General features: G+C 40.2%; 1 protein-coding gene across 1 annotated transcript in view; it reads right to left on the bottom strand.

Moving 5' to 3' along the window:
• zfh1 (Zn finger homeodomain 1) overlaps window positions 1-14,972 on the bottom strand; it is a 736,530-nt gene extending 721,558 nt beyond the window's left edge. The window contains exon 1 of the mRNA XM_083136969.1: window positions 14,916-14,972. Coding sequence (XP_082993095.1) covers window positions 14,916-14,958 — 43 coding nt within the window. The 5' untranslated portion in view covers window positions 14,959-14,972. The remainder of the gene's footprint in view (window positions 1-14,915) is intronic.
• Window positions 14,973-22,428: the final 7,456 nt, after the last annotated feature.

The raw sequence follows: 22,428 nt of genomic DNA, 5'->3' as shown, positions 1-22,428 counted from the left end.
CGAAGAGGCGGCATATTCCCACTTTCAACCGTCAATCACACACACTCAGCGTGTGCAGAGAAAATTCTTCGTATTTCTACTTGGTATTTGGTTCTTTTATGTCTCCCTCGGAACTAAACGTTAATATCAACACTGGCGCCTGTCTGGTTTGTGCCCGCTGGTTTTGCCTAGGCTTGCATTTTACTTTAGAACTAAAGCCCAGACGTCTTGGGTTCGAATCCCACCCTGGCATCATTACTCATCCTCATCTTTGCGATTAGCCGAAATTGGCAGCAAAGAGAAATAAAATAAATGTTATATTACTTACACTACTCGTGTTCACATCGTTATTATACTCTGTCCCAGCTAACTGTGGAGTAAGGACGCGCATGGCGTCAGAGAAGCGAGGGAAATCAAGTGACCAGAGCGAAGCACTACACGCTGCTGGGAAGGCAGTCGCTTTCCCCACTCCACGCAATTCCGTTCCTCTCACGTGTTCATTGGTGGAGCCGTCTCGCGTCACTACTTGCGCAGAGACTTGATTTCGTTTGCCTGCTCTACAGTTAGCTGGGACGGAGTATAGGAAAGTAAGGGAGAACATTGCTTATAACCAGGATGAGGATCTATAGGCACTAAAAACTCAGGCAGAAAAACCCCACCGAAGAATACAACATAGGCACTAAAATTAACAAGAATCGACAGATTATTTGTCATTTTTCCGGATTAGGCACTCAAAAAAAAAGCTGTCTGTGAAATTAGCACTTAAAATAGGCCCTTTTTGTATAGTTAATCCTACCCATGAGGACGAATCACGATTAGATGTACCACGTGAAAAAAAAACCGTTTGTATAATATTCTAGATTTCATTTCAGCAATCACCATCGTCGTGATTGACCAAGAGGCGCAAAGGCAACGTAAAATGCACCATTCGAATCATCCCATAGCCATTATTTCCTCTTTTTTTTATTTAGGTAGATCGAGTGCGTTATCTTCCAAACCAAATTGTCCACACGATGGAAGAACACCGTGGATCGAACCCATGACCTCTCGAACCAAAGACGGCATTCAGTTCTCTCCTCGGTGAATCTTTTGCAAATAGAGAAACAGGTCAGTAAGTTCCGACAGTTTCGAGTTTCACTCCGCAATCGCTTCCTTTGTGAAAATACACACGCAACGGGAGCCGACACCTTCAAGGTACGGGATAATGCTGATTCAGGTGTAATGGCATGAGACACTTTTATCTCACACGCTTCTGTTTATGCAATCGCAAATACCTGTCGCCCCACTTGCAAGGTGTTCCTGGCTCTCAGGTGTTACGTGCGAGGAACCTCATGAGTGTCTTGTTTCTAGATAGTTACCTTGCATTGGACTCTACTGAACAAGTTTGAAGTTGTGGAAGTCCATTTTATGCGTGAGTGCTTACCACAGCGCGCCTCGGGTACCGGGTTCGAATCCCGGCCTGGGCATGAGTACGCTTTGTGAGTATCCTCTCGTCAATTTCATCATATCATCACTCATCCTCATCTTTGCGCAATAAAAATCATGATTTTTATTTTTTTCAAATAATTTCTGATGATTTTTTTACACTTAAATCGAATAAAAAAACACGCTTAAATGGTTTCCGGCACCATGCATGTATATACATGTATAGAAAGGCGTTCTCTGTTAAACGGCCGTGAAGAATATTGGAACAGTTTGATTCAAGCAAATAAGAAATACAGGGTGAGACAAAAGTCCGGCACCACTCTTTTCATTTGAAAACGACTTGACGGAGGGCGATGAAATTTTGGATATGGCGCACATAAGATGGGGCTAATGTGTATTATGGCGGCCATCTTGAAAGCCGCCATCTTGGAATTACATTCAGATTTTGTAGCAAATCATTTTGCACGTTCGTTTTCTCAGAAATAAGAATATGCAGTTATTTTCCCCATAACTTTATTTGGTGAGGATGTAAATACACATTTTTCTGTTCCTGATACTGTATATATGAACCTACTGTGGAAATGTTCGTTGAGTGTGTTAATGAAACTAAAATAATTTCAGTAACTTTTTTCTTCCAGAGAAAATAAAACATTCTGCATGTACTATACAGGGTGGGGCAAAATAATGTTACCACTTATATGGTGTTTCGGTGGGGCAAAAAAATGTTACCACTGATAGGGAAACATACACATTTAATATACCCCTTCAATCTGTGAACCAGAAATGTGAATACATTTGAGCATTCTGTCAACCAGAGTCCATGACCCTTGAACACATGTCTTGCGGTATAGAGCGTATCACTGTCGAAATTATCTGTTTAAGGTCTTGCATGCCCCGCTGTTTTGTTGCGTAAACACGCTCCTTTACCATCCCCCATAACCAGAAATCGCACGGGATGAGGTCTGGTGATCTTGTGGTAACATTATTTTGCCCCGCCGAAACACCATATAAGTGGTAACATTATTTTGCCCCACCCTGTATACTTTTAGATTATTTTTATAGTTTTTGCAGCTGAATTTTGGTAATTTTTTAATGATAGTTTGTAAAATATCAGCTGCCATGTTTATTATGGATTAATGATAATCACACTATTTTCTGTTCACCATTATTAGTATTTTGTATATTATTCTATACAAAATGGTTGCTATTTTCGCCTATAAAATTACTGAATTTTAAATAAAGATAAATTTAAGTATGTTTAAAGTTTACGTATTAAATTTCCTTTCGTATAAGCTTCACCCCATCACTACATATATTTGGTTTCCTTTCTTTTCCTTTCTTAGAGCCTAATAAACATCATTAAATGATTACGATATTAGTGTACTTTCACCAAAAGTGATTCTGATATCTACAAAATCCTTATGCACATTATTCTATAAAATATTTATTTAAAGTGATATGAATCAGTGATTTTATTTTAAAAAATGACGGGGTCATTGTTTAATGTGGGACCCGAAGTACTAAGTGCCTGTACCGGGTATCGAACCCGACAGCCTTTGATTACGAGGTGAGGACGTTACCACCAAGCCATCGGGGAGGTTCGTGTAGAACTAGTCTTCAACTTTGCATGTATAAGTGTGTTATCTCTTCTGGCGCTAGCTGTGTAAATTAAACTCCCTTGAATATATATTTAGGATTCGAAATACAGTTTGTTTGAGTTGGGTTTTAAGACCACTTTATGCACAGACTAGCTTATCGGGACTGGACCTACAGTTTAAAGTGGGATCCGAACTAATCTGCAGTGCGCCTCAAACGGGTATCGAACTCGGGACCCTTGTATGCAAGGCGACAACGTTTCCTCTACGCCAGGAGTGAGGCTGGAAAATACAGTTATATTTGAGTAGAATCTCTATCAACCGTAGCTTCAGAGCTTTGGGTGAGTGAGCGGCTTAGGGCTTATAACATCCACAGGACGTATTGCCAAAATTTTCACAGAGATTCACGAGGTTTTAATTTCTTCGCCTCAGCATTGGCATGTTAAGGGGGCGATCAGCCCCTGAGATGTCTAAAGAAGGTGACGGGTTTTCTTAACCTCGAAGACTAAAGGATTGCCTGTGTCGATACTCTCCTAACGTCTTAATTTCAGTGATCACCCAACTGAGACCTTTTCAAGAAGCGGTCACCTTTGCAGATCACCCACACCGAGGTATCCAAAAGAGATCTAAATCTAGACCATAGGTGTAACTTGGTGGGGGTAAGGGGGGCACTTGCCAACGCCCCCCAACATTTTCAGGTTACTAAATTTAAAAATTAAGGATACTTAACCTCCTGGGACCTAAGGAGCAAAGTATTGAATATATTTTATGATTGCGCAATGAAAGTTACTTAGCAAAATAGCTCTGGACTTTTTACGGGATGGAAAACTTGTCGCTCCTGGCTCCCAAAGTCTCAAATTTGATTCTGCCCCCGAAATTTAAGTCCCAAGTTTGATTCTGCCCTTGAAAGTTAAGTCCCAAGTTTGATTCTGCCCTTGAAAGATAAGTCCCAAGTTTGATTCTGCCTTCGAAAGTTAAGTCCCGAGTTTGATTCTGCCCCCGAAATATAAGTTTGATTCTGCCCCCGAAAGTTAAGCCCCAAGTTTGATTCTGCCCTTGAAAGTTAAGTCCCAAGTTTGATTCTGCCCTTGAAAGATAAGTCCCAAGTTTGATTCTGCCTTCGAAAGTTAAGTCCCGAGTTTGATTCTGCCCCCGAAATATAAGTTTGATTCTGCCCCCGAAAGTTAAGCCCCAAGTTTGATTCTGCCCTTGAAATTTAAGTCCCAAGTTTGATTCTGCCCTTGAAAGATAAGTCCCAAGTTTGATTCTGCCTTCGAAAGTTAAGTCCCGAGTTTGATTCTGCCCCCGAAATATAAGTTTGATTCTGCCCTTGAAAGTTAAGCCCCAAGTTTGATTCTGCCCTTGAAATTTAAGTCCCAAGTTTGATTCTGCCCTTGAAAGATAAGTCCCAAGTTTGATTCTGCCTTCGAAAGTTAAGTCCCGAGTTTGATTCTGCCCCCGAAATATAAGTTTGATTCTGCCCTTGAAAGTTAAGCCCCAAGTTTGATTCTGCCCTTGAAATTTAAGTCCCAAGTTTGATTCTGCCCTTGAAAGATAAGTCCCAAGTTTGATTCTGCCTTCGAAAGTTAAGTCCCGAGTTTGATTCTGCCCCCGAAATATAAGTTTGATTCTGCCCTTGAAAGTTAAGTCCCAAGTTTGATTCTGCCCTTGAAAGATAAGTCCCAAGTTTGATTCTGCCCTCGAAAGTTAAGTCCCGAGTTTGATTCTGCCCCCGAAATATAAGTTTGATTCTGCCCTTGAAAGTTAAGTCCCAAGTTTGATTCTGCCCTTGAAAGATAAGTCCCAAGTTTGATTCTGCCCTCGAAAGTTAAGTCCCGAGTTTGATTCTGCCCCCGAAATATAAGTTTGATTCTGCCCTCGAAAGTTAAGTCCCGAGTTTGATTCTGCCCCCGAAATATAAGTTTGATTCTGCCCTTGAAAGTTAAGTCCCAAGTTTGATTCTGCCCTTGAAAGTTAAGTCCCAAGTTTGATTCTGCCCTCGAAAGTTAAGTCCCGAGTTTGATTCTGCCCTTGAAATTTAAGTCCCAAGTTTGATTCTGCCCTTGAAAGATAAGTCCCAAGTTTGATTCTGCCTTCGAAAGTTAAGTCCCGAGTTTGATTCTGCCCCCGAAATATAAGTTTGATTCTGCCCTTGAAAGTTAAGCCCCAAGTTTGATTCTGCCCTTGAAATTTAAGTCCCAAGTTTGATTCTGCCCTTGAAAGATAAGTCCCAAGTTTGATTCTGCCTTCGAAAGTTAAGTCCCGAGTTTGATTCTGCCCCCGAAATATAAGTTTGATTCTGCCCTTGAAAGTTAAGTCCCAAGTTTGATTCTGCCCTTGAAAGATAAGTCCCAAGTTTGATTCTGCCCTCGAAAGTTAAGTCCCGAGTTTGATTCTGCCCCCGAAATATAAGTTTGATTCTGCCCTTGAAAGTTAAGTCCCAAGTTTGATTCTGCCCTTGAAAGATAAGTCCCAAGTTTGATTCTGCCCTCGAAAGTTAAGTCCCGAGTTTGATTCTGCCCCCGAAATATAAGTTTGATTCTGCCCTCGAAAGTTAAGTCCCGAGTTTGATTCTGCCCCCGAAATATAAGTTTGATTCTGCCCTTGAAAGTTAAGTCCCAAGTTTGATTCTGCCCTTGAAAGTTAAGTCCCAAGTTTGATTCTGCCCTTGAAAGATAAGTCCCAAGTTTGATTCTGCCCCCGAAATATAAGTTTGATTCTGCCCTTGAAAGTTAAGTCCCAAGTTTGATTCTGCCCTTGAAATTTAAGTCCCAAGTTTGATTCTGCCCTCGAAAGTTAAGTCCCGAGTTTGATTCTGCCCCCGAAATATAAGTTTGATTCTGCCTCCGAAAGTTAAGTCCCAAGTTTGATTCTGCCCTCGAAAGTTAAGTCCCGAGTTTGATTCTGCCCCCGAAATATAAGTTTGATTCTGCCCTTGAAAGTTAAGTCCCAAGTTTGATTCTGCCCTTGAAAGTTAAGTCCCAAGTTTGATTCTGCCCTTGAAAGATAAGTCCCAAGTTTGATTCTGCCTTCGAAAGTTAAGTCCCGAGTTTGATTCTGCCCCCGAAATATAAGTTTGATTCTGCCCTTGAAAGTTAAGTCCCAAGTTTGATTCTGCCCTTGAAAGATAAGTCCCAAGTTTGATTCTGCCCTTGAAAGATAAGTCCCAAGTTTGATTCTGCCCCCGAAATATAAGTTTGATTCTGCCCTTGAAAGTTAAGTCCCAAGTTTGATTCTGCCCTTGAAAGTTAAGTCCCAAGTTTGATTCTGCCCTTGAAAGATAAGTCCCAAGTTTGATTCTGCCTTCGAAAGTTAAGTCCCGAGTTTGATTCTGCCCCCGAAATATAAGTTTGATTCTGCCCTTGAAAGTTAAGCCCCAAGTTTGATTCTGCCCTTGAAATTTAAGTCCCAAGTTTGATTCTGCCCTTGAAAGATAAGTCCCAAGTTTGATTCTGCCTTCGAAAGTTAAGTCCCGAGTTTGATTCTGCCCCCGAAATATAAGTTTGATTCTGCCCTTGAAAGTTAAGCCCCAAGTTTGATTCTGCCCTTGAAATTTAAGTCCCAAGTTTGATTCTGCCCTTGAAAGATAAGTCCCAAGTTTGATTCTGCCTTCGAAAGTTAAGTCCCGAGTTTGATTCTGCCCCCGAAATATAAGTTTGATTCTGCCCTTGAAAGTTAAGCCCCAAGTTTGATTCTGCCCTTGAAAGTTAAGCCCCAAGTTTGATTCTGCCCTTGAAAGATAAGTCCCAAGTTTGATTCTGCCCTCGAAAGTTAAGTCCCGAGTTTGATTCTGCCCCCGAAATATAAGTTTGATTCTGCCCTCGAAAGTTAAGTCCCGAGTTTGATTCTGCCCCCGAAATATAAGTTTGATTCTGCCCTTGAAATTTAAGTCCCAAGTTTGATTCTGCCCTTGAAAGATAAGTCCCAAGTTTGATTCTGCCTTCGAAAGTTAAGTCCCGAGTTTGATTCTGCCCCCGAAATATAAGTTTGATTCTGCCCTTGAAAGTTAAGCCCCAAGTTTGATTCTGCCCTTGAAAGTTAAGCCCCAAGTTTGATTCTGCCCTTGAAAGATAAGTCCCAAGTTTGATTCTGCCCTCGAAAGTTAAGTCCCGAGTTTGATTCTGCCCCCGAAATATAAGTTTGATTCTGCCCTCGAAAGTTAAGTCCCGAGTTTGATTCTGCCCCCGAAATATAAGTTTGATTCTGCCCTTGAAAGTTAAGTCCCAAGTTTGATTCTGCCCTTGAAAGTTAAGTCCCAAGTTTGATTCTGCCCTTGAAAGATAAGTCCCAAGTTTGATTCTGCCCCCGAAATATAAGTTTGATTCTGCCCTTGAAAGTTAAGTCCCAAGTTTGATTCTGCCCTTGAAATTTAAGTCCCAAGTTTGATTCTGCCCTCGAAAGTTAAGTCCCGAGTTTGATTCTGCCCCCGAAATATAAGTTTGATTCTGCCTCCGAAAGTTAAGTCCCAAGTTTGATTCTGCCCTCGAAAGTTAAGTCCCGAGTTTGATTCTGCCCCCGAAATATAAGTTTGATTCTGCCCTTGAAAGTTAAGTCCCAAGTTTGATTCTGCCCTTGAAAGTTAAGTCCCAAGTTTGATTCTGCCCTTGAAAGATAAGTCCCAAGTTTGATTCTGCCTTCGAAAGTTAAGTCCCGAGTTTGATTCTGCCCCCGAAATATAAGTTTGATTCTGCCCTTGAAAGTTAAGTCCCAAGTTTGATTCTGCCCTTGAAAGATAAGTCCCAAGTTTGATTCTGCCCTTGAAAGATAAGTCCCAAGTTTGATTCTGCCCTTGAAAGATAAGTCCCAAGTTTGATTCTGCCCTCGAAAGTTAAGTCCCGAGTTTGATTCTGCCCCCGAAATATAAGTTTGATTCTGCCCTTGAAAGTTAAGTCCCAAGTTTGATTCTGCCCTTGAAAGTTAAGTCCCAAGTTTGATTCTGCCCTTGAAAGATAAGTCCCAAGTTTGATTCTGCCTTCGAAAGTTAAGTCCCGAGTTTGATTCTGCCCCCGAAATATAAGTTTGATTCTGCCCTTGAAAGTTAAGCCCCAAGTTTGATTCTGCCCTTGAAATTTAAGTCCCAAGTTTGATTCTGCCCTTGAAAGATAAGTCCCAAGTTTGATTCTGCCTTCGAAAGTTAAGTCCCGAGTTTGATTCTGCCCCCGAAATATAAGTTTGATTCTGCCCTTGAAAGTTAAGCCCCAAGTTTGATTCTGCCCTTGAAATTTAAGTCCCAAGTTTGATTCTGCCCTTGAAAGATAAGTCCCAAGTTTGATTCTGCCTTCGAAAGTTAAGTCCCGAGTTTGATTCTGCCCCCGAAATATAAGTTTGATTCTGCCCTTGAAAGTTAAGCCCCAAGTTTGATTCTGCCCTTGAAATTTAAGTCCCAAGTTTGATTCTGCCCTTGAAAGATAAGTCCCAAGTTTGATTCTGCCTTCGAAAGTTAAGTCCCGAGTTTGATTCTGCCCCCGAAATATAAGTTTGATTCTGCCCTTGAAAGTTAAGCCCCAAGTTTGATTCTGCCCTTGAAAGTTAAGTCCCAAGTTTGATTCTGCCCTTGAAAGATAAGTCCCAAGTTTGATTCTGCCTCCGAAAGTTAAGTCCCAAGTTTGATTCTGCCCTCGAAAGTTAAGTCCCGAGTTTGATTCTGCCCCCGAAATATAAGTTTGATTCTGCCCTTGAAAGTTAAGCCCCAAGTTTGATTCTGCCCTTGAAAGTTAAGTCCCAAGTTTGATTCTGCCCTTGAAAGATAAGTCCCAAGTTTGATTCTGCCTCCGAAAGTTAAGTCCCAAGTTTGATTCTGCCCCCGAAATATAAGTTTGATTCTGCCCTTGAAAGTTAAGCCCCAAGTTTGATTCTGCCCTTGAAAGTTAAGTCCCAAGTTTGATTCTGCCCTTGAAAGATAAGTCCCAAGTTTGATTCTGCCTTCGAAAGTTAAGTCCCGAGTTTGATTCTGCCCCCGAAATATAAGTTTGATTCTGCCCTTGAAAGTTAAGCCCCAAGTTTGATTCTGCCCTTGAAATTTAAGTCCCAAGTTTGATTCTGCCCTTGAAAGATAAGTCCCAAGTTTGATTCTGCCTTCGAAAGTTAAGTCCCGAGTTTGATTCTGCCCCCGAAATATAAGTTTGATTCTGCCCTTGAAAGTTAAGTCCCAAGTTTGATTCTGCCCTTGAAAGATAAGTCCCAAGTTTGATTCTGCCCTCGAAAGTTAAGTCCCGAGTTTGATTCTGCCCCCGAAATATAAGTTTGATTCTGCCCTTGAAAGTTAAGCCCCAAGTTTGATTCTGCCCTTGAAAGTTAAGTCCCAAGTTTGATTCTGCCCTTGAAAGATAAGTCCCAAGTTTGATTCTGCCCCCGAAATTTAAGTCCCAAGTTTGATTCTGCCCTTGAAAGTTAAGTCCCGAGTTTGATTCTGCCCCCGAAATATAAGTTTGATTCTGCCCTTGAAAGTTAAGCCCCAAGTTTGATTCTGCCCCCGAAATTTAAGTCCCAAGTTTGATTCTGCCCTCGAAAGTTAAGTCCAAAGTTTGATTCTGCCCCCCGAAAGTTAAGTCACACGTTCGATTCTAACCTTGAAAGTTAAGTCCCAAGTTTGATTCTGCCCCCGAAATTTAAGTCCAAAGTTTGATTCTGCCCTCGAAAGTTAAGTCCAAAGTTTGATTCTGCCCCCGAAATTTAAGTCCCAAGTTTGATTCTGCCCCCGAAATTTAAGTCCAAAGTTTGATTCTGCCCTCGAAAGTTAAGTCCCAAGTTTGATTCTGCCCCCGAAATTTAAGTCCCAAGTTTGATTCTGCCCCCGAAATTTAAGTCCAAAGTTTGATTCTGCCCCCGAAATTTAAGTCCAAAGTTTGATTCTGCCCTCGAAAGTTAAGTCCCAAGTTTGATTCTGCCCCCGAAATTTAAGTCCAAAGTTTGATTCTGCCCTCGAAAGTTAAGTCCCAAGTTTGATTCTGCCCCCGAAATTTAAGTCCAAAGTTTGATTCTGCCCTCGAAAGTTAAGTCCCAAGTTTGATTCTGCCCCCGAAATTTAAGTCCCAAGTTTGATTCTGCCCTCGAAAGTTAAGTCCCAAGTTTGATTCTGCCCCCGAAATTTAAGTCCAAAGTTTGATTCTGCCCTCGAAAGTTAAGTCCCAAGTTTGATTCTGCCCCCGAAATTTAAGTCCCAAGTTTGATTCTGCCCCCGAAATTTAAGTCCAAAGTTTGATTCTGCCCCCGAAATTTAAGTCCAAAGTTTGATTCTGCCCTCGAAAGTTAAGTCCCAAGTTTGATTCTGCCCCCGAAATTTAAGTCCAAAGTTTGATTCTGCCCTCGAAAGTTAAGTCCCAAGTTTGATTCTGCCCCCGAAATTTAAGTCCCAAGTTTGATTCTGCCCCCGAAATTTAAGTCCAAAGTTTGATTCTGCCCTCGAAAGTTAAGTCCCAAGTTTGATTCTGCCCCCGAAATTTAAGTCCCAAGTTTGATTCTGCCCTCGAAAGTTAAGTCCCAAGTTTGATTCTTCCCCCTAAAATATTAAGTCCCAAGTTTGACCCCCACCCCAAGTTATGTCCCACGTTCGATTTTTCCCCTCCAAAGTTAGGGCCAAAGTTACGCCCATGATCTAGACGATCACTTCCATCGCGATGCGTAACACTAACGACAAATCGGCGACTAACAAAGTACATGGCGATAATTTTCTAACGTCTAAATTTCAATGATCACCTCACAGAGACCATAATATATCTAACGAAGCGAGTAACTGCACGGAGGGATCTAAAAAAAAGTGATCCTTTCTGTAACATCTAAAAGTATGCGATCACCTCCACAGAAGTGTCTAAATCCGACGATAAATCGATAAATGGCGATCCTCCTGTAACGTCTGAATGTAAGCCATCACCTCCTCCGAAACGTGTTAAGAGATGATCTTCTTTTCTAAATATCTAAAAATGAGGATATTGTACCCGTCCAAAATGTTCAAAACATGGAGAAAATAGTTATCCGAATTTAATATGTGAAATTAAGAGAAACTCACGGGACAATATCTTAAAGAACAATAAGGATGGTAACGTTACAGAGCAGAAAAAAGTTTTCCGGTTCACACGAGATGGCGCTAATTTGTTACTGAGCAGTAGTTTCCTCCATTATGATTACGCAGTGTGATAATATAAAATAAATGTCTACATATTCAGTACTATATATTCCTTATTGTGCGATTTTTCAAGTTTGTCACATGAGTTCGTTCATTTTATATAACGGAGAAGATAATTCTCTTAAATCACAAGAGAATTAATCTAAAATTTACATTAAAGAAGATATTGTCGTTCGAACAAAAAAAAAAGAGTCGATTGTCGATTTTTTTAAAAAATTAAACAGGAATGAAACTATGAAACCTAATTGATTTATATTAACAGAAGTAACAATTAAACAAAAACAAAGTTATGCATAGGTAATAGAAGTATTGTATTATTGACATTTTGGTACCCTTGACCCTCTGTACACTCTAGAGAAAGTGAAATATTTTGCATAATATATGAAGATTTTGTTGTTTATGAACGTTTTCAGTTTATTTTAGCTCTCGGAAATATGTTATTGTGAAGTAAAGTAAGTATTTTACCTTAGCATGTTACTTTACTGTGAATAAGAACAGCCCGAATGCTTCGTGCAAGTGAATCTAGCACCCAGAACGACATTCCACAACAGCAACTATAATTTTACGTAGTTAGGTTAGGATTGGATTGCTAGGTTTGGTACCAATAGTTATTATCGACGTGTTCTTTCGCTATTTGAGTGTGCATATACAGTTTTATAATAATAAAAAGCGGCGAGCGAAAGTTCTCCGAAATGGCAGGTTTCTGCTTACGCGGGTCATACATTGTGATCGAATATCTCCGTTATTTGTATTTCTCGCACGCTGGAACTAATTTTTTATTACGTAAAACATCAAAATCTGTCGATTAATACACATTTCAACGTAATTCTCGAAGGGGTACGGTGGGTAAATAGTCCCACATTTTTAACCAGCAGGTAAATTTGCTACTTTACATAGGCTATATGATATTATATACATATAGTATGTATATGCCGGCCCCCGTGGCGGACTGGTTAGCACATCACGCTGCGACGGAAGGGGTCCCGGGTTCAAATCCTGGCCTGGGCATGGATGTTTGTGAGTGTCCATTCATCAATTTCATTACTCATCCCCATCTTCGCAAATTAGCTAAAAGTGGCACAAAAAGCGAAGTAAAATAAAACTAATCAATCAACAAATGTAACAAATAAGTTTCTTCATGTATATTTAATAATAATATATATTTAAATATTTATTGATTTACTTTTAAATTAAGATCTTCCTCCCCTACCAGCAATAAATGATTTTGCACCATGGTTTTGACCAATGTTTATTTGATTATACAGTTAGTGCAATATGTTTGCTAAACAAAATGGAGATGTTTGGACCCGTTAAAAACTTCCCCTTATATGCTTGTAATAATCCATTTATTATGATGAAAGAAAAGTGGATGTACGCTATCTACCATGCTCTCTATACATCGAGAGCGTTTTTGTTGCCGAAAATGGGTTTGAATGCCGCCAATGCCGTGCAGGACAATCCGCCACTGGATCCCTTTTGGACGAAGAAGTGCATCGAGAGCCTTTTTGGATTTTTAGGAGCACAATTTACACGGAAACAACCTGGTCACGACGTGGACAAAGCAAACGGAACACAAGATAAGATGTCCGTATGCTAATCACTCAAATCAAACACCGCGGTTGACTGACCTCATTCTCCTGCTGTCTCAACCTCTCATGACTCAACACATTCACCAGAAAATCTAAGCAGAGAGTAACAACAATGAGCTATGCAGCCTTAACCAATTGTATCACTTTTTTTTTCAATTTGGTTAGATTTCGTATCATATTGGTTCATTAACAATTCTCATCTAAACTTATTTGATCCATTCCTATTCTTCAATAATTCTATACTCTGTCCCACCTATCCCTGGAGCAAGAAAATTAAAATAAGTGCCTGCGCAAGTAATGATGCGAAACGGGCTTTGCACACTTTGGGCATCAGCATGGATGAATGCCGAGTCTATGCAAATTATCCTACACGAGTTGGCACCAAAAGTGGTGTAGCACCTTAATGAGTGTAACACTACATCTAATAGAGTGTTACTTGGTGCGGTTTGACAGCAGATAGTGTAACAAGGCACCAAAGATGGTGCAAAACAACACCGCATTAACACTAAACACTGGCAGCGATTGGGGGGGGGAGCGTAGGGGGCACTAGCTAGTGATATTGGTCAAATATCGACCAGGCGATATCAAGTACACCCATGGACCTCCGCAGGATTTTTTACAGGGAGGGGCAAGGTGTTTTTTTTCCAGGGGGGCAAACAAGGCACATTTTCCTCAATAATAGTGTTGTTCCCTCAAAAAACATAGCTTAAATTTGAATTTATCATATTCAAGCAATAATTAACATATATTATTGTGGCTGTAATGAAATTATATGTGAAAAATATATAATTTTTGGTTGACTTTCATTTTCCAGTGGGGTGGCCACGGACCCCCCCCCCCTTCCGGACGCCCATTGAGTATACCCTGTCCCAGCTAATTGTGGAGAAAGGCCGCGTATAGCGTCGGAGAAGCGAGGGAAATCTATTGGCCAGAGCGGAAGCAGTAGACGCTGATGTGCAGGGTTGCAACTTCTGTTGCTTTTCCCCACTCTACACAATTCCCTTCCTCTTACTTGTTCATTGGTGGAGCCGTCTCGCGTCACTACTTGCGCAGAGACTTGCTTTCGTTTGCCTGCTCTACACTTAGCTGGGACGGAGTATAGACGATATATAGTCTTGATATTTTGGCGATATACAGGGTGTACCAAAAGTCCCATTACCCCCATTTAAATTGTAGACAAACCTGTAAAATGTTATTGCGTATGATGAGAGGATGGTATACCATTAAATCAGACCAATGACCACCATTTACTCCAGAGGATCTGTGTGCACACCGTCATTTTCATGGCACAGTATTATTCGCCTCAAGGTGCGATGTGAAGTCCTCCGTAACATAAGATGTCAGATCTGGATTTCAGGTGGCCATTTTAAGAGAATACCTCAAAATTTACCAGCACCTCTAAAATGGCCACCCCAAAGTCCAAATTTGACATCTTGTGATAATGCACTATGTGGACACATCAAACAGAAAGTCGCCTATAATCGTTATCAGACAACTGGGGAACTTCAAGAAGCTGTTCGCAGTGCGTTTGCTTCCCTCACGCCAGCCATGTTACGGAGGATTTCACATCGCACCTGGAGGCGAATAATACTGTGCCATGAAAATGGTGGTGTGCACACAGACCCTCTGGAGTAAATGGTGGTCATCGGTCTGATTTAATGGTATACCACCCTCTCATCATACGCATGCTGTTAGAATAACATTTTGCAGGTTTGTCTACAATTCAAAGGGGGGTAATGGGACTTTTGGTGCACCCTGTATATCCTGGAGACGATATATATTGCCAATATTACAATACGGAAAAAAATATCGTATCGCCTTGACGATATTTCAGGATATCAAATTTCCGATATCGTCCATCTCTAGCAGTTTCCCACCACCTTTTTGTCCGCACTATGCTAAACCTTACCTGCCAAGATAAAGTAAACTGTCCTTGCCCCGCAGTTTTGTAACCCAATCACCGCCACTGACGAATAGTGGTGCCCTGTAGCCACCGACATATTTCTTAGTGTGTGGTGGGGGATAGCATCTCCCATGTTCCCCCTACTTTGACCACCTCTGTCTGCCCCACCTGAGAAAAAAAATTGCGAACGATTCTGCCTTGATTCAAGGGTAACAGCACTGCCCTTGACCAGGAGTGGAGGTATAAACTGAACACAAACATTACATGGCCCAATTCAGTCCCTGAACAATGCCTGCACTCACCTGTGCTACGTCGCTTCGGAGCTCTCTTCTTCCGCGTTCCCATCGCACCTCCTCCACAACAGGCCACAGCTGACTGAGTCGCTTAGGCACGAGACGGGGTCAAAGATCATGTTTCCGGTCGCGTAGGGGGCGCTGGCTCACTACACCTGGCTTTCTCATGCAATGAGATCATTCCGCGGTGTCGCAAACAGCAACACTCGCGACTTTTTTTTCTTCCTTAGCACGGATCTCTGCTGTATAAGGCGATGCCGTTCATTGGAGGCACTTTTGCCAACGTGCCTCTTCAAGGATCAAGTCTGGTGGAGCTTTAGTTGTTTCTGTTGGCTTCTTACGTTTGAATTGCTTCCTCATAGTTTCAGCTCCTTTTCTATATTTGACAATTCTCTTCCACTATATCTGTTTTCTGTTAACCATTTGTTGCACTATTTCTTCTTCACTTTCTGGAACGTTTTTCGATTTATATTTTATTTCTCTCTACTTTCTTTTATTTTCTTTTTTCTCTATCTCGCTTATTTGTTCTTTCTTTTTCTCGTTTACTTTCTCTCTCTAGTTTCTATTATTTCCATTTTTCTTGTTGATTTTATTTCTGTTTTCTTCCATTCATCTCTCTTCTCTATCTCGTTTCTTTTATTTCTCTCTCTCTCTCTCTCTAGTTTATTTTATTTCTATTTCCTCTTTTTGTTTTATATCTCCTTTTATCTATTGATTTTCTTTCCTTTCTCTTCTCTTTTTCTCTTTCTCGTTTATTTTATTTCTCTCTCTCTCTCTCTCTCTCGTTTCTATTATTTGTATTTTTCTCTTTCTACTTTTTACTTTCCTTTTCCCTCTGTTTTCTTTCATTTCTATTTATCGTTTGTTTTATTTCTCTCTCTCTCTCTCTCTCTCTCTCTCCTATCTTTGGTTTCTAGTTTCTTTTGTCCTTTCGAATTCGAAGAAGAGGTCTCGATTATTCTCTCTCTCTTTCTCTCTCTCTCTCTCTTTCTTTATTTCTTTTAATGTTTATTTCTAACCGAGTAAGTAAATACAAGAGTACTCATGAACGTCCGCAGGATTTTTTCCAGGCAGAGGCAAGGAAGGAATTTTTTTCCAGGGGGCAAACGAAGGCAAATTTTCCCCCAAAATAGTGTTGCTCCCTAAAAAACTTTGCTTAAATTTGAATTTATGGTGTTCATGCAATAATTAACACATATTATTGTGGCTAAAATGAAATTATATGTGTGAAATACATATTTTTTGGTTGACTTTCATTTTCCAGGGGGGCCACGGACCCCCACCCCCACCCCCCGCACCCCTTCCGGATGCCCATGAGAGTACTGCGAAATGTTTTGTAGACTGTAACAGTGTGATCTGACTTTCGACGAGATTTAGTTATCTTCTACCAGCCGGTTTGGCAACACTGAAGGGAGGTTCCTCGCATTAGTTGCATCATTGCAAGCAAGACCAGAATCAAGAGATGGTTGCCCGAAATAACATGATCAGAAGTACCCCTGATGTAATAGCGGCAGTCAGCGACTATCTCTAGGTGCGTAGGATAACTTTTCTCTCGACTTCCTCCACACGAATAGTACTTGGTTGATCAGAGTTACAGGTTTGGGAGTGGAAGTTCTTGTTTTAAGTCCACTTTATGCACAGTAAGGCTAATCGGGACTGGACCTACTGTTTAAAGTGGGATCCGAACGACTATGGGACTTCACCGGATATCGAACCCGGGATCCCTGGATTACACAACACCAGCGGGCAGACCAAACGTTTAATGGGTCAGACACTATACTCACATCAGTTGAAGATCTGATTCGCATTTTCTACAAATTGCAATATTGTTCAAGTACATTAATTAACATGCCAGTACAGTTCATTTTGACGCATACTTTCGAAGCATGAAACTAAATGAAATAAGGGATTTCAAATGCGGCACTCTTTATTTGTATGGGCAAATTCGATTCTCCGCCCCTTCCTCGTTCTCACACACACGCACAAAAAAGTGTGTCAATCTTGTCAAGTAAAAATGAAGATAAATTTTACCTTACAGTATTTATATTTTGTTCAAATCTTCATGATTGATTGATTTTGGCTATGGAGATGTAAATGGCCTGATAATTCTTAACAATTACAGGGTGACAATTAATGAACTATATGAAATAAAACGGAAATTAGTGACAAACCACGTAGTACACAAACTGTATTGCACATGTAAACGGCACTACAGACATTCGGATTTAGGTTATGACATGTTCGATATGTCTGCCATCTCTGGCGATGATGTGGGGCAGACGAACAGCAAAATTCTGCGTGACCCGCTGAAGTGTCGAAACATCGATGACCTCCTGAATGGCAGTTTTCAGCTCGGCAATGGTTTTGGGGTTATTTTCGTACACCTTGTCCTTAACATAGCCTCATTCCAGTGGCCTCTGGGTACCCCAAAATACTCCTCCAGGACATTTTCACTTTCAAATGGCCGACATCAACACGGTGCGTGCTCATACGCATACGAATTCCCATCATGCCCTGTGGCCAGCCACGCAGTTTGGACGTCATCATGCGAACCGTTCAGAAATTATGACGGTTTTATTTCATATAGTTCATTAATTGTCACCCTGTACATTTCAGTTATGAACAAATACAGTAAATCCTCGTTAACACGAATTCCAAGCGACCGTGCTAATTAAAAAAATCGTGCTAACCGGGGACTCAAATTTTATTGTTGCAATACAGTTCTTTCTACACATTAACCATTTACAATACGTATTATGTATTTAAGTATTGTAGATAATGTAGATTTGGCAATTCCATACTGTTCAGCAATTGTTTTGTTCAATGGACCACGGTCTACTTCCTCTAGGATTTTCAATCTTGTTTGCAGATCTATGCCTGTCTGCTTCCTCTTTGCCATGACTTCCGTCTTACTGCTTGCAACTTGATGTTACCCGTACTGGCTATGTTTTAAAGAATAGAAAAACATATTTAAATACATTGTTGATCTGAATCTGTTGGTTACAATGTTGTATAAGTTGATTGTTGACAAGATGATAGAGATTGTTGAGCGATTTCTTACATACCTAGCAGAGGAACGACAGAGGAACAACAGAAAAACTTTGAAAGTTCGTGTTAAATGAGATCTAATGACGCAACGGACTAAGAAACAGTTCGTAATTCGTGGTAACCGAAATTCGCGTTAACCGATAAAACTTTCTATAAGATATAATACATTCCTGCCGGGACCAACATTTTGTTCATGTTAACCGAGTGTTCGTCTTAAGCGAGTTTGTGTTAACGAGGGTTTACTGTATGTCAATTTTATCAAGTAAGATTAAGAGAAGTTTTACTTTAGAGTAAATATATTTTAATCTACATGGAAAACATTGGTTTTCTTTTCAATAAAAAAATGTACAAGGGCTGGTAATTTTCTGTGTCCAGACTTCCAGGCGTCTGCTATAAATCTACCCGATCAAGTCCAAGTTTTGAATCCTGGGCAGGCGTAAGTTTTGACTATATTTACCACGCCGTAGCTACTTAAAAAAGCAAAGTAACAGTGGCGAAAAAGATGAGACAACGAACAATGTTTAAGAAGAGGAAGGGCTTGTGTTTTCATGAAATAAGGTACCATTCAAGTGGATGTTTATATGTGCATATCCTTTCACCTGTTCGATTCATTCATCGTTATACTCGTCGGCGACACATGTATAATGGCAGGGGTAGAAACTAGTGAAAAAAGTCAAAATTACTGATCTAATTATCAAAATAGAAGAAAAACTGACCAAATACTGAATAAAAACTGATCAATTTAAATATGGCTTATTGATAAATTATAATTTTCTTCCGAGTTGATTAAAATATATTATTTGGCCTCCATATCCCCACAGCCTAAGAACAGTTCATTTTCTATTGAACACAAACTAATGTTTTATGGAGATTAAATTTGTTTTCATTAGAACAACATACGAGTGTTGTTCAACCCGACTTCCCGGTTGTCCAGTTTTCGTTGATGTCCCGTTTTTGCTGTTGTCCCGTTTCCCTTGCTCTATTTTCGATTGTGTCCCGTCTCTTCGATGTCCTCTTTCCTTGGTGCCCCGTCTGTTGTCCCACTTTCTACAGTATCCCGTTTTCCTAGATGTCCCGTTCTTTTTGTCCCATTTTCCTTGTTGTCCCGTTTTGTATGTTGTACTGTTTTATATATTGTCCCGTTTCTCTTGTCTTTTTTCCCTGGTGCCCGGTCTTCCTTGTCCCATTCTCCACTCTGTCCCGTTTTCTTTGATGTCCCGTTTCCCCGTTTGTCCCGTTTTTGTTGTCACGTCTTCCTTGTCTCATTTTCCTTGCTGTCCCATTTTCCCTGTTTTCCCCTTTTGATTGTCCCGTTTCTCTTGCATAATTACTGTAAGGTAAATATTGTCTTTATTTTACTTTGATTTTTTCGTAAAAAGAAGTTAACATTTTTTTGTTCTCATGAACGAAACAAACAAACAAAAAATAGCGGTCACGGAAACAAAAATAAATTACTGACTTCACCGACACGATTTTTTTTAAAAAAACTACCAAAGTGCAGAGATAAATAGAAAAAATGACTGTTTCTGTCTTCGCTGACAGACTACAGTTATATGTGACCAGGCTGGCAATCGAACATACAGTTCCCTTTTTCAATTTAGTGCCCCAACAACGTTTTGACCGTGCAGCGATAAGCGACAAGCAAGATCCATGGCAGGACACAACTAATACCTGTTCTGGTAGGTTATGGATTATCTTGGAACTGAACTCTTGTGTGTACATTTACGAGATACGTATGCTGTTTGTACACCTCGAAACGGCTACCTACCTTATCAGCGTTTGCAAAGTCACGTGACATACACACCTTAGGTATGAGTCATCTCCACGAAATATTTCACCGGGTTGGAATACAGAAATTCCGTGAGTACTGATGGCGATTTTTATTGAGGTCAGCGCCACGTTGACGCGTGGCAGGTTTTAGAACTAGAACCACTGCAACAAGCAAGCGAGACCATTACTTTGATAACACTGGTCGACATGGGTTCGGATGTCTATCAGATGGCTTTGTCTCTGAATAATTTCAGCATGCTGGTTCCAAAAATGGATCCATTTTTTCCATCACGTCAGAATTTTTCACAACGTAACAATCAAATTATGATATTCGCCATTGCAGTACATTTATTACATAACGCAACAATCAATAAGTGATTCTGGAAGTATTTTCAATGCGGATCACGGAAATGACATCCATTTTTTCCCATCACGTCAGAATTTTTCACAATTTTACAATAACATGTGTAGTTCCATTATTTCTTCAATAGATGGCTTTGTTTTGAATGTGGTAGAATATTGATTTTCTACAATACAAATCCTCCAATTTTGAACCATAAATGCATGCAAAATTGTATGCACTTTCACACTGTATTGACTTTGATTACGTGGTTATTTTTTAAATCCCTCATGAAAATTTCCCTCACAAAAATGTCCAATACTCAATGAATTGAATTTAGTGACGTGGAAAAAAATCCTGACCTAGCGAAAAATCCTGACGCGACGGGTACAAATTGTCATTTCCGTGATCAGCATTCGCAATACTTCCAGAATCACCTATTGGTTTGGACACGACCGAAATTTCCCTTGTATGAATTTATTTTGTTGCATTGTGTAATAAATGCAATGTAATGGCGAATTTTGATTGTGAAATTGTGAAAAATTCTGACGTGATGGGAACAAATGGGTTATTTCTGTGATCAGCATTCAAATTACTTCCAGAAACACCCATTGATTTGAAAACATCTGAACTTTTTTCTCAAACTGTCCGACCAGTGTAATCTTGCAACAAGCGACTTGTCGATCTTACTTTAGCCATGTCATTTCAGGGACTGGAACTTTAAAAGTTTATAAGAAAAGGTTCATTAGATGTGCTCACTGCACATCGAAACTCTTAATGAAACGTAAATTAGTTTAATTTTATTTACCGATACAGGTGGATACTTTTCCCATGTTTTGATCGTCTGCAAGTCCGCAAAAATGTCTCGCGACACTTTCGTTTAAGTCACGCTAGATCAATTAATGAAAATATTATAAGGACATGTGTAAAGATTCTTAACAGTGTGTATCATGTCTGTAATATCTGCTATTAAAATAATAAATATAAATAACTGTGTTGCGTCATCGCTAAACTAGTGTGTAAAAATCCAACCAGTGCCATCTCTTGGCGTCGAGTATTACTAAAAACAATAGAACAAGGTCGAGCGTACAGCAGAGACAGACATCTGCACCCAAAAGGATCACTGTGCACAACGCTATGTAATTTTATGTATAATTTACAGTTAGTTTATATTTATCTAGAATAAAGACACGTATAATCAGATACGTGAGTGTTTTTTATCATAATATCAGCGGTGAAGGATGCACAACTGTCCCCAGAGCTGCAACAGTCTATGCTTCCGCCCCCTGCCCTCCCCATGGACGTTCATGATGATATGTATTAAGTATTCTACTCCAAGAAAGTGGTCGTACAGTGTAAACATTCAGATACACGTTGCAGTCTTATTGAAAATCATCCTGCCCTTAAAAACACAATTTTTAACCTTTTCAATGTAACCAATGAAGGCACAAAATACATAGTACATTATACCTTCCGTCTGCCAGAAGACAAAACGCGAAGAGCACAGCAACTGTGTCATCTTTAAAATCCCTTCTGCCGCACTATCCCCAACAACGAACTGCAAGATTTCTTCGTGAGCATTTGGCCTCTTCCTAATAGTTTTTGAAAGAGCTTGAAATGGTACATTTGCTAGACATGTTACGTGGAACAAATACATAGAACGTATTAAGAAGGAAACTACCCTTCATGTTACAACTCACATTAAATAATTTCCCGAGCACGACCTGGTGATATCTTAAAAGCAGCTGAAATTTTTGCTCCAGTGTAAGGAAGAACAAGTAGGCGGAAAATAAACAGTTTATCAACAATGCAAGATAGAAAAAAAAACCTCACATTAAGCTATAGGCAATTATCAAAACCACGAACAGACCACATAAAGAAACAAAAGAAGAAAAAAATCATAACAACATGCTGACGAATGAAAGAAAACGGTCGCTGATCTTTACAGAGGCTGCCGCCAGTACAGAAAAGTATCCGCACCTCTTTCAGTGCTTGCCTGTTGCATACAATAATAACGGCCTTTCTACTTCAGTACCTATCATTCGGTGCTCAATATGACATGACATAATATTACATATTAATGTTAGTGTTTTCAGTTGAACGTAGGGGGTGCTGAAGAAAATTAAGGGGCGCGCAAGCACCCCTTCGCGCCACCCTGGCGCCGCCCCTGACGTGCTTTTTCCCGAACAGGGAAATTATCCTGGAAGTTATGCAAAATTTGAAGTTTCCATTGATTTTGTTATCAATATTACATGAAACCCAGGGTGGGTTAATTTTCCCGCCCTTGTCCCCGCATAAAGCGGCTCTGGGGCTCACTCATTCCCAACTAAATGGTATCTGGAGGGTAATAGCGGCCAGAACGTG

The sequence above is a fragment of the Lepisma saccharinum genome, chromosome 15 (assembly GCF_977018435.1).
Source record: "Lepisma saccharinum chromosome 15, izLepSacc3.1, whole genome shotgun sequence".
Taxonomy (NCBI): domain Eukaryota; kingdom Metazoa; phylum Arthropoda; class Insecta; order Zygentoma; family Lepismatidae; genus Lepisma; species Lepisma saccharinum.
The sequence above is the reverse complement of the archived record's forward strand: the minus strand, read 5'-3'. Positions and strand labels throughout refer to the sequence as shown.